Genomic DNA, 12974 nt, shown 5'->3' with positions numbered 1-12974 from the left:
TATAAATGTGGCAACAAAGAATGTAAAGACAAAAATATTTTCTTCAAAAATGAACGCAATGCCAGAAGGACCCCTTGTTGTTTTGGTTTTGTCGTAGGGTTTAATTCTCGCCTGCGCCAAATTCACAGTCTCGCGTTCACTGACTCGCGCGTGCAGAGCGAGTTCAATCTCGCGACCCTCAAATCGCTGTCTGGGAAGCGCGTTTTAGGGACTTTGCTCTTTCAGGTACTGCATTAATGGTTTATTCATTTTACAATTAACGTTAATTGAGACCGTTGCATAAAGGAATGATTAAAATACCATGCTTATTTAACAAATCCCGCTTCCTCGCGCATAATTTCCAGAAGCTTCTATGCAGCGCGTGCGTTAATCCCGTGCACCATTAATTACTGGTTATTTACTGCACTGTTGCATTAGACAGTTCTTCTTTGCGTTTTTTGGCTGTAGTGGTAACTATGCATAATTTATTAATCTCGGGTGTTGATCGGACACGTCATACGACGGGAATAATTATACACGCTTCCTTGTTTTCCAGCACATTGTTTTCTCTGCTTGAGTCGGATTCCTGTTGTGGAATATGGACTCACGGAAAGTGTCGGAGTTAAAGGCCTTTGTGCAGCTGTGCAAAGAGAATCCATCCATACTGCATCAACCCGAGATGGGCTTCTTTAAGACCTGGCTGCAGGGGTCAGTGGCTTATGGATCCGAGTTGTTATATAGATTTGTATATTTAGCATAGATTCCATATGTTATAGTAAAGTTAAAATACGAAATACATTGTGTAATAATGCCGAAGTTTAGTGCTTATGTGAGCAGTCACACCCACATCCTGCATTTTTTTAACAGAAAGTTCCAGCTTCATTCCTTTTCAATGGAGCCACAGAGCATGCCTGTATGACAACTGTTAAATTCAAGTATGTTCATTTTTTTATTATAGAATGGGAGCAAACGTACCAATACCGACAAAGAATGACAGCTCATCCTGCAAGGTAGGAAAAGGAATCAATAATTCAAAGGCATTATTACTCACCATTAAATAAAAACACATATTTATATGTATGTGTACGCATGTTTTTTTTTTATCCTAGTGGGGTCTTAAATTGAGGTCCCCATGAGGAAACAAGCTTATAAACCATACAGTTTGAGGGTTTTTTTATGTAAAAATGCAGAAAGGTTTGTGTAATGAGTAGGGTCAGTGTAAGGGGATACAATATACAGTTTGTAAAGTAAAAAAACCATCATGTCCATAGGGAGTCCCCATAAAAATAGTAAACCAGACTATACTTTCTGTATATATAATATATTTGCAATTTGATTAAAAGTATTATCTTTCATGTTGCTAAGAGGATGATCATGTATAGCTGGGGTGTCTAGGAGGGCCGCTGTCCTGCAGAGTTTAGCTCCAATTTGCCTCAATACACCTGTCTGGAAGTTTCTATGCCAAATAAAACCGTGATTAGCTGTTTCAGGCATGTTTAATTGGGGTTGGAGCTAAACTCAGCAGGACAGCGGCACTCCAGGAGCAGGATTGGACACCCTTGATGTATATGCTACACTGCAGAGTTTCAGGAGAGAGAACCGCATTTAAATACAGAGTGAATCCGCTAAAATATCCCTGATAGCCTGTTGTATGACCGTAGAACAGGAAATGTGTTGGTATAAAGTCCAAAATCAAGATCAGTTTTGGATGATGACTAATAGATGCAAAGTATAAACAAAGTAATTTGGTGCACTTTTATGGTATATACTTCATACTGCAGGGAACAAATTTAGAACAAGAAATCATCATATGTAATGTTATCATTGGTTTAGATTATTCCAAGCTGTGCTGTTACTGTGGCGGGGCTGTTTTTACTAAAGTGATTTTTACTAAAAGATTATCATTATCTGCGTTTGTATGTGCTTGTAGGGAAGCTGTCCATGTGACGGGGCTCCCAAAGCAGCTCCAGAACACGAACCTGCTCCGGCATCTGAGACCGAAGAGAGTGAAGTGGGTATGTTGACTCCAATATCTCCTTTAATATCTTTTGTTTGCTCCTCGTATGCCATCTTGATATGCCTTCGCTCTGGCCTTTATTATGGCTTGGTAATAGCTCTAAACCTTTTCCAGTTATTGTGGATGTCACCCTTCTCATGACTTCTTACTCAGTCAGCCTGGCTTTTTGATATTCAGACTTAGGGCAATTAGTAGACAATGAAAAGGATGCCAATAGAGTGATGTGAAGTTGATATCCAGGCTCCAAAATTAACCTTTAAAGCCACATCAAAGTCATTATTGCAGTATCATGAAGACTTTAAATAGAGACTGACATTTTTTGAGTAATGTTATAGCTAAACTTCTGAAGGTAAAGAAGCTGTCCTGCCAGACACGGACGGGAACCCGACGGATGAACCGCTAACATTTGATGTAACGGGTGGAATAATATTTACATGGTCATTTGCGTTGCGGTTCGGGGATCAATAGCCACGGGCAGACTGAGGGTCCAATAGCCAAGATTATTTAGACTCAATTCGGTACCCACTGATAGGCAACTGTTTTCAAACGGTCCCATGCTTATTTGTGTTCACCCTCTGCAGTCTAAAGAACATCAAAGGTTTCTAATTACCACGCTGAGCACAGCGTTTGCACGCTGCAACTGAAGTGATTGACAGCTTCAGTCATTAAAGGAGCGCTTTTTGCTTGCTTTTCCTGATAATCTATTCGCAATTTGAATAAAAGTTTCATCTTTCATGTTGCTAAGAGGATCAACGACCACATATAGGCTACACTGCAGAGTTTCAAGAGAGACAACTGCATTTAAATGCAGAAGGAATCCGCTAAAATATCCCTGATAGCCTGTTATATGACCGTAACACCACATATTTTCAAATAATTTTTTTTCTTCAAATTGAATTATTACAATGTTGGGTGTAAATGCCTTAATTCATAGGGCCCTATCGGCGCAATAGGACGCCAGGCGTGACGCAAGTGTTTTTTTTTTGCTAGTTTCAGTCCAACGCAGTTATCATTTTTACGTCCTGCACCACAGCAAATGCACTCACACCCATCTGTTCATACATGGGCGTCCTGGTCTGAAAACGAGGTATGTTCTGGCGCATTGATGGCATGTTGCTATTTTGAGGCAACTAAAAACGACTAAGCCATTGACCAACAAAAAACTGGTCTAAAGTCAATAGCATAGTATTTTTTGTGTTATTTAAATAGCACCTTATGCAACGCGCGCTCACTGCTTATTAAATACAGAGAGATGTGAAGCAGCAATCAAACATTTTTAAATATTAAAAATAAAAGGATTCGTCTCTGGAATAGAGTTTAGTCTTTCCGCTCAAATTTTTCCATGTAAATAGCGAATCCGCCACGGTGCAAGCGCAACTGGCTTTTAAAGGGAATGTGAGATGACACACTGATTGGTTTATTGCACTTTACTCCTAAAACACACCCATGACTCATTAAGAGACTAGGTACAACACTTTTGGACCATGTGCCTGGCACGACAACCGTTTTTTCTGTTGTTAAACTGCCAAAAGTGGATACGTTTGGTGGATACGTGGATACCAAGTTGGGTACGGAAATAAATTAGTGTTGCTATGGGTGGACGATAAGACCAAAATCTTACATCACAGTATGATTAGTTTTATTTAAAGGGTTAGTTCTCCCAAAAATGAAATGTATGTCATTAATGACTCTCCCTAATGTCGTTCCACACCCCGTAAGACCTCCGTTCATCTTCAGAACACAGTTTAAGATATTTTATATTTATTCCGAGAGCGTATCTAAAGTGTATGCACACTATACTGTCCATGTCCAGAAAGGGAATAAAAACATCATCAAAGTAGTCCATATGGGACATCAGTTAGTTCATTAGAATCTCTTGAAGCATCGAAAAAACATAACAATAACGACTTTATTAAATATAATTTATAAAGTTTTGAACGGTTATGAATCAGCGTAATGATTCATGATTTGGCTCTTGTGTCAAAATGCCAAACTGTTAAAATCACGTGACATTGGCGATCCGAATCATGAATCAATCCGCTGATTCATAACCGTTCTAATCTTTATTTGAGGATTGAATACAAACACTGAATAAATTCGTAGTTTTTGTTATTTTTGGACCAAAATGTATTTTCGATGCTTTAAGAGATTCCAATGAACTAACTGATGTCCCATATGGACTACTTTGATGAGGTTTTTATTCCCGTTATGGACATGGACAGTATAGTGTGCATACACTCACATTGAAGGAACAGAAAAGCTCTCGGACTAAATATAAAATATCTTAAACTGTGTCTGAAGATGAACGGAGGTCTTACGAGTGTTGAACTTCATTAGGGTGAGGAGTTAATGACATCAATTTCATTTTTGGGTGAACTAACCCTTTAACGATAACGATATACATATATGACAAAATATAGTTATTATTACTGTGGGGCGGTGTGGACCCGCACAGGACTCTGGGGCATGTTAGTCGCAGTAGTCACTGATGTTTTGTTTAGTAACTGTTTAAATCTCTTTGAGATTTACATCATTGACATCTGTTGAAAAGAACAGCATTAAATTGAAATATTTTGTAACATTATAAATGTCTTTAGTGCTAATTTTAATCAATTTAATGCTTCTTTGCTGAATCTCTAAACATTTTTATGATGTGTATATTTAATTACTTTTTTATGGTTAAATGATTGAAGAAATGCTCTTATTTTGTAACAAATGTTTATTTTTGATTCTTACATTTATGTGAACGTGAACTTGCATTTATTTCTTTAGAAATCGACAATGAAGGAGTGGTTGAACCTGACACAGATGATCCTCAGGAGATGGGCGATTACGAGAACCTGGAGGTAAATGCAGTGGATACACAATGGGCATTTTATTTGTAGCAATAAAGAGCTTATATCATGAAAAAATCTAAATTTACATTCTCCTTTGAGATGAGTTATTTGTAGTATGATAGCATACAGCAATGTGCCAAACTCAAAGCCAGTCCCTTTATGATTTTGCAATCTTGCAAAATGCAAATTTAAGCTATCACTAAATTATTTGTGGCTGCTTGTTTTTTTGTTTTTCATGCATGCTGTTAAAATGTCAAAATCAATATCACAAAAATAGACTAGGGGCGGCAGTGGTTCAGTGGGTCATGTAGGTTGGCTACAAACCAGAAGGTGGGTGGTTCGATTCCCGGTTCCACCTGACCGAGGTGTCCATGAGCAAGACACCCAACCCCAGCTGCTCCCAACGAGCTGGATGGCGCCTTGCATGGCTGACACTGCCGTTGGTGTGTGAATGGGTGAATGTGAGGCAATATGTAAAGCGCTTTGGATGGCCATAGGGTCTGTTAAAAGTGCTATATAAATGCAGTCCATTTACTAACATAAACATTAAATGTTTTTATATTATGTATAAAACATTTTATTTGATAAAAAAATGTATGTATAAAAATAAAATTAATGTATAAATTTTATGTACATTTTTATATTTAATAATCAGTTCAATTGTACACGCATCTGTCTATCACAATTGTTTTGTCAGCAGTGTAATTGTACTCTTACCGTTTCTAATATTAACTACATAAGTACATACTTATTATTGGTGAGTTTCTAATTTGAAAAATACAACAAATATTAGAAAAATGTTTAATAAAAGCTGCTGCAAATTCAGCCATTTTAGGTTACTAAATCAGACAAAAGACCTGATGGTCTGACATGCAGTGTTTTGAGTTCAGACAGATATGAACACATGACCGCTCACATTTACACCTCAACAATTCCTGTTTAGTGTTCAGATATTTGAGTCACGGTTTTCTAGTCATGATGTAGTAGTAGTAAGCAGCACAGGAAACCACAGTTACTCATTTCAGGTGCAAAGAAGGTGTTTTAGATAGAAGTCTTAAGGATTATGTAGCTCAAAACGGGACAAATAAAAAGTAGAAAAGGGGGAGGGTTGACCAAGCCTTGAATAACATTATAATCTGACCAGATGTGATCTATTAAAATCAATTTCAAATCTGTTTAAAGAGTGATATTGTAAATATTGGTCATTGTAGACAACCATTGATGTCTAACTTTTGTGTTAGATTGCGCTTTCAAAAATAGTCTTAAATGACTGATTTACTGGATCTGCTTGTGATCAAAGTTTGTTAAAGGGATGATTGCATGCGATTTGACTTTTTTAACTTTAGTTAGTGTGTAATGTTGCTGCTTGAGCATAAACAGTATAAAGGGAAATTATGCAAACAGGATGATGGAACTGCTTCCTTTAATCTCAGATCACAGATGAGATGATGGACCAGGCCAATGAGAAGAAGATGGAAGCCATCACAATGTTGGGAGACGGTGAGCTGCCTCTTGCTTGTAATTGCAATGATGTAAACATAGTTTACATTTCCTTTTTGTTGTGGTAATAATGATAAAATCATGGGGTTCAACAAAGCATGCCAACTTTTCAGGTGACCTACAGAAAGCTCTAGATCTCTTCACGGAGGCCATCCAACTCAATCCAAAATTGGCTATTTTGTATGCCAAAAGAGCCAGGTATCAACTAATCTTTGCTATGGTTTTTACTGACCCATTTTCTGATTGGCTGCGGTGCTGATTGCTTGTATCGGTTTGTGTCATTCAGTGTTTATGTGAAGATGCAGAAACCCAACGCTGCCATCAGAGACTGTGACAGAGCCATCGACATCAACCCAGACTCAGCCCAGCCTTATAAATGGAGGGGGAAGGCACACAGGTAACAGACTGCAGTACATTTTCAAGAGACGTCATTTCTGGTTTGCCACTTCACTTGTGTTGTGCTCAGTGTTTTCCTGCTGATGAAGATCTCTCATTCTCACAGGTTACTTGGCCATTGGGAGGAATCTGCCCGGGACCTTGCGATGGCCTGTAAGCTGGATTATGATGACGAGGCCAGTGCCATGCTGAAAGAAGTTCAACCAAAGGTATCTGTGCAAAACTCTGGTTTATGACCCTTCCACAAAGAAGGAGAACAGTCATGTTAACTGCCATCCATAAAATCCTCTAACCCTTTTATTTCAAGCAAAATTATTCGGCCCCTTTACTTTCAGGGCAGCAAACTCTCTCCAGAAGTTCAGTGAGGATCTCTGAATGATCCAATGTTGACCTAAATGACTAATGATGATAAACAGAATCCACCTGTGTGTAATCAAGTCTCTGTATAAATGCACCTGCACTGTGACAGTCTCAGAGGTCTGTTTAAAGCGCAGAGAGCATCATGAAGAACAAGGAACACACCAGGCAGGTCAGAGATACTGTTGTGGGGAAGTTTAAAGCCGGATTTGGATGCAAAAAGATTTCCCAAGCTTTAAACACCCCAATGAGCACTGTGCAAGCGATAATATTGAAATGGAAGGAGTATCAGATTACTGCAAATCTACCAAGACCTGGCCGTCCCTCTAAACTTTCAGCTCATACAAGGAGAAGACTGATCAGAGATGCAACCAAGAGGCCCATAATCACTCTGGATGAGCAGCAGAGATCTACAGCTGAGGTCGGAGACTCTGTCCATAGGACAACCTTCAGTCGTATACTGCACAAATCTGGCCTTTATGGAAGAGTGGCAAGAAGAAAGCCATTTCTTAAAGGGGGGGTGAAACACTCAGTTTCAGTCAATCTCATGTCAATCTTGAGTACCTATAGAGTAGTATTGCATCCTTCATATCTCCGAAAAGTCTTTAGTTTTATTATATTTATAAAAGAAATATAGGCTGTACCGAGTCTTTCCGGAAAAAAACGAGCACCTGGAGGCGTATCTTGTGGGCGGAGCTAAAGAATGACGATCGCGAATAAAGCGGTGACGTCCTCAAGCAAGGAGAAACCCATCGCTATCTCAGCTAATACAGATCATGATCCAGAATCAAATCTGAGGCTGAAATAAATTGAACAGGTGAAACGGCAACATCAGGACGTCCGTCTCTGTGGTATGTACTGTATTTAGTGGCCTGTCAACAATTGTGTGTCTTTACTCGCAGTTTATGAGGACATGATTCGGTTTATGAACTATTGTATGTGACTAAACCTTAGCAGTAGCAAGCAAAGCAGTTTTGCACGTCAGACTAGTGTAACGTTATACCGAGAACAGCAATGGAGTAACCGTTAGCGCATTTGAATGAAGAAGCACACGATTGTGTCGTTTACTGATGTTTACTCATTTGACGGTAGCCAATAGCAGAGACATTTGAAGCAGGTTTACTCACCAGCTGCTTCCAAAGCAGGACCGAACCTTTATCGCTGAGACCGCTCCGTCAAAAACACACTTCTTTGGTATGATTTGGTGAAGTCCTGACAGCAGTGGTGTGGAACTCCACTTTGAGACGCGACTGAAGCGATGTTGTGAAACTTCCCGTCATTTCTGCGTTCAAATCGGTTCAAATGCAGTGCTGCCTTCCCGGAATGCTGTGCTGAAGCGTTGAAGTCGCTCGACGTCACCCATAGGAATAAAGTGGAGCGCGGCGCGAACTATAACGACGACTGGATCTGCACCTGAGAGAGTGTTTACGGGCGTGCATTTCCTCTCTCGCTCCGCGCGCGCGCACCCTACCGGGAGAAGAGCCCGTACGGCCCATACAAGGACCTTCCGTTCTATTAACATTGAACTACCAAAATTGAACTTTTTGGCAACAATGCAAAACGTTATGTTTGGTGTAGTAGCAACACCGCTCATCACCCTGAACACACCATCCCCACTGTCAAACATGGGGAGCATCATGGTTTGGGCCTGCTTTTCTTTAGCAGGGACAGGGAAGATGGTTCAAATTGATGGGAAGATGGATGGAGCCAAATACAGGATCATTCTGAAAGAAAACCTGATGGAGTCTGCAAAAGACCTGAGACTGGGATGGAGATTTGTCTTCCAACAAGACAATGATCCAAAACATAAAGCAAAATCTACAATGGAATGGTTCAAAAATAAACACATCCAGGTGTTAGAATGGCCAAGTCAAAGTCCAGACCTGAATCCAATCGAGAATCTGTGGAAAGAACTGAAAACTGCTGTTCACAAACGCTCTCCATCCAACCTCACTGAGCTCCAGCTGTTCTGCAAGGAGGAATGGGCAAAAATTTCAGTCTCTCGATGTGCAAAACTGATAGAGACATACCCCAAGCGACTTACAGCTGTAATCGCAGCAAAAGGTGGCGCTACAAAGTATTAACTTAAGGGGGCCGAATAATTTTGCACGCCCAATTTTTCAGTTTTTGATTTGTTAAAAAAAGTTTAAAATATCCAATAAATTTCGTTCCACTTCATGATTGTGTCCCACTTGTTGTTGATCCTTCACAAAAAATAACAGTTTTATATCATGTTTGAAGCCTGAAATGTGGCAAAAGGTCGCAAAGTTCAAAGGGGGGCCGAATACTTTCGCAAGGCACTGTATATGTGTGTGTGTATATATATATATATATATATATATATATATATATATATATATATAGCTCCCCTAGTGGGAAGCTATGGAAGCTTGTGTCCAGCCCCAGAATAAAAAAAATTCTATCTTTGTTTTAGTTTTAAGATTTTATTTAAAGGGTAAGTTCACCCAAAAATCAACTTTAAAGCCTATTACGGTTGTTTATATTATTTATAAAATACGGTGTATATTTTTTCTTTAAGAAAATCTTACTGGCAAAAATGATAACACTTTAATGTGTCTCATTTGATCCTACCGCTCCCTCACAGGCCAACAAAATCATTGAGCACAGGCGCAAATATGAACGCAAGCGAGAGGAACGGGAGATCAGAACGCGGCAAGAACGAGTGAAAAAAGCGAGGGAGGAGCATGAAAAAGCACAGAGGGTAAGACATGAACTGATTTCCATCAAGCCACTTCCTGCAGAGTTAGTCCGTTAATGTGCATCTGTGTGTGCAGGAAGAGGAAGCCAGACAACAAGCTGGAGGGGCACATGGAGGGTTCCCAGGATTCCCAGGTATGGTATCCTCCATTTAAACTATCTGTGTATATAATAAACGATGTTTTATTCAGAGAAGTGCACTACTAAAATAAATGAAAAGGGATTTATGTTGACATAACAGATTAAGGTAATATGTAAAGCCGAATTCAGCACATCTCTCACCTCGTATGCACTGAACGGTTCTGTCACGTCATGTAAAGATCTGTGTATCGCTGACCTTTGTTCTGATCCTTCAGGAGGTGCTGGTTTCCCAGGTGGAGCTCCTCCGTTTGGAATGCCTGGCCTAAATGAGCTATTTAATGACCCTGAGGTCCTCATGGCCATGCAGGTAAAAGGAACCACACACTGCAGGACACTGAGGTTTAACAATTGCATGCACTACAGCAGGAGTTGACAACCTTTATGTTTCCTAGTTAATCACTTGTCCCACAAAACCTGGAATTATCAGGGTATTGAAAAAGTTTCAGACCTGGATCTTAAAGGCTTAGTTCAGCCAAAAAATTTAAATGCTGTCATTATTTCTTCACCCTCATGTCGTTCAACAGCCGTAAGACCTCCGTTCATCTTCAGAACACTGTTTAAGATATTTCTGTTGAAATATCTTCTATCTTTTCTTCTCTCAAGACCCATAAAAGGCTTTAAAGACGTCGATACAAAGCCAGTGTATCGATTCATGATTCGGATCACCAATGTCACGTGATTTCAGCAGTTTGACACGCGATCCGAATCATGAATCCGAAACATGGGCTTTGTAACGAAGTCTTCAGTGCCTTTATGGGTCTTAAGAGAGGAAATGACATTGGTGTCAATGAAGGCCTTTCTGAGCCATCGGATTTCAACACTAATATCTTCATTTGTGTTCTGAAGATGAACGGAGGTCTTACGGGTGTCGAACGACATGAGGGTGAAGAAATAATGACAGAATTTTCATTTTTAGGTGAACTAACCCTTTAATCAATAAATCATTGTAGTCATGGAAATTTTGATTGTACATTTTTTTTATGTCTAGATATTGCTCTATGTAGAGAGACACCTGCTCGCAAAGATGGTTTGAGTTTTTTTGAGTCCGTTCTTTCCAATAATTTGGTCAAATCTGAATTTTTAGCATTATTACTAGTCTTCAGTGTCCCATGATCCTACAGAAATCATTAAAATATGATGATTTGTTGCTGGAGAAACATTTCTCATTATCAATGTTGAAAACCGTTAGTAGCTTAATATTTTTGTGATGATCACTTCTTCACTATCTGACAGAGAGTAATATCTACTGGGTAAATTGTTAATGCATTCTCATTTTCCAGGACCCAGAGGTGATGGCAGCGTTCCAGGATGTGGCGCAGAACCCCGCCAATATCGCCAAGTACCAGGGCAACCCCAAGATCATGGTCCTGATCAACAAACTCAGCTCCAAGTTTGGCGGCCAGCAGCCCTAAAAAGGGCCTAAAGAGTTTATGTCCAGTTCCAATACTCTGCTTTTGCTTTTTCTCACTGGGTTTATTGCCATAAATTACAGACAGTACTTAACTTAGAAGCCATTGAACTAGAGTTACTGATTTTAAACAAGTCTGGACTGTGCTGAGGAAAGCAGAAGAAACTATGAAAGAGTTTTGGAACACAATCAGAGAGATGGGGGTGCTTTTTGGGGGTGGGGGGCGGGATTTGCTTGAGGAAAGCATGAACTTTATGAATTGGGTTTATTCTTGAAACGTTTTGTTGGGGACAAACTATTTTGTGCGCTTCACTGAGGCTAAAATATTCAGCACTTATGATCCTGGTCTCCAGATCGTCACGGATTCTGGATTTGAAAGGCTATTCTAGCTGACAGTTGCTGCATAGACAAACTGGATTTAACAAATATGTCCATTCAGCAGCCAACCATTCCAGGGATTTAGTCTTCTCATCACCTTTACTCATTCAGTTTGGTAGATGGTTTGTTTGTGGTCTTATATGACGGACTGGAGATCTGGTTTCATATATTTTTGGGGGTCTAGACTATATTAATACATATGAATACACATTTCCTGTCCAGAGCAATCAATCACTTTGTTTAAATTTCACAGGTGTTCTCTTTTTGATTGTATTTTGTTCTTAAGTTTGTTTTTTTCATTAATTCTTCTCACCCTCAAGTGTAACCTGGCATTGCTTTCTGTCTCTCATCAATCCCCCCAAAAAATGTAATTTCAAACAACTTCCTTATTGTGACATTTTCACCTTTCCATCATGTGAATTTCATGATGATTTAAATCAATAAACATTTTGGTTGTTGCAAATGTAAGATGTGTTTATTTATTGCCATGAAACTTTTGTTGTCTTAATATAAATGTTTTAATATAAAAGAAAACGATGGGCTAATTTATTTAAGAAAGTCATACCAGTTTGAAGCTACATGATAAAATGATGACAGACTGAGTGAAATTGCATTCGCTCAGTGTACAATGTAAAATATAGGCATATTTATAAGCCAAATGTTTTATTGCACAAGACACGTGAAGACACGTGTGGCTTAGGAATCCCTGCATTAAGGCCAATACACCAAGAACAAAAACTATTATACTATATACTATGTAACTATTATACTATACACCAACACAGAATATCATTCTGTTTATTATAATTGCACACTGCAGTTTTATCTTCTGTTGCATTAAATGATCAAGCCTTTTAAAGCAGAACGGATTCTGATCGTCATTGTTCATCAGCTGGAAAAATATTCCCAAGAGTGATTCCATTGTTAGGCTTCTCTGTGCCGTTATCCTTATAGTTGTGATGTGGACTCAGCTATTCTTTAAAATTTGGATCATTTTTAGATCTATATCTTTATAGTCCTTGGTGTAAATGGGCCTTTAGTGTCTAGTTGTGTACATACATTATATATATATATATATATATATATATATATATATATATATATATATATATATATATATATATATAAAATCATGTAAAAGGGCCTAAAGTGTGCCAAGAAAACATACACCACCAAGACCAACATTTTGGTCTTCAAAACAGTGGTAACAAGGCATGATGGATCAATGTTCTCATTTTGTTTA

General features: G+C 38.9%; 1 protein-coding gene across 2 annotated transcripts; it reads left to right on the top strand.

Annotated features, from left to right (window-relative positions):
- The first annotated feature begins 66 nt into the window (after positions 1–66).
- st13 (ST13 Hsp70 interacting protein) lies at positions 67–12199 on the top strand. 2 transcript variants are annotated; one of them, XM_067459475.1, is made up of 13 exons: positions 67–225; positions 536–687; positions 938–989; positions 1910–1994; positions 4769–4842; positions 6267–6333; positions 6447–6531; positions 6620–6730; positions 6836–6938; positions 9692–9808; positions 9882–9939; positions 10161–10252; positions 11226–12199. In XM_067459475.1, the coding sequence occupies exons 2-13, from the start codon at positions 578–580 to the stop codon at positions 11355–11357; spliced, it is 1086 nt and encodes a 361-aa protein (XP_067315576.1). In that variant the 5' UTR covers positions 67–225; positions 536–577; the 3' UTR covers positions 11358–12199. The 2 variants fall into 2 exon arrangements, with proteins under 2 accessions (XP_067315576.1, XP_067315584.1); XM_067459483.1 differs by lacking the exon at positions 67–225 and adding an exon at positions 332–449.
- Positions 12200–12974: the final 775 nt, after the last annotated feature.

The sequence above is a fragment of the Pseudorasbora parva genome, chromosome 2 (assembly GCF_024679245.1).
Source record: "Pseudorasbora parva isolate DD20220531a chromosome 2, ASM2467924v1, whole genome shotgun sequence".
NCBI classification, from domain to species: Eukaryota; Metazoa; Chordata; class Actinopteri; order Cypriniformes; family Gobionidae; genus Pseudorasbora; species Pseudorasbora parva.
The sequence above is the reverse complement of the archived record's forward strand: the minus strand, read 5'-3'. Positions and strand labels throughout refer to the sequence as shown.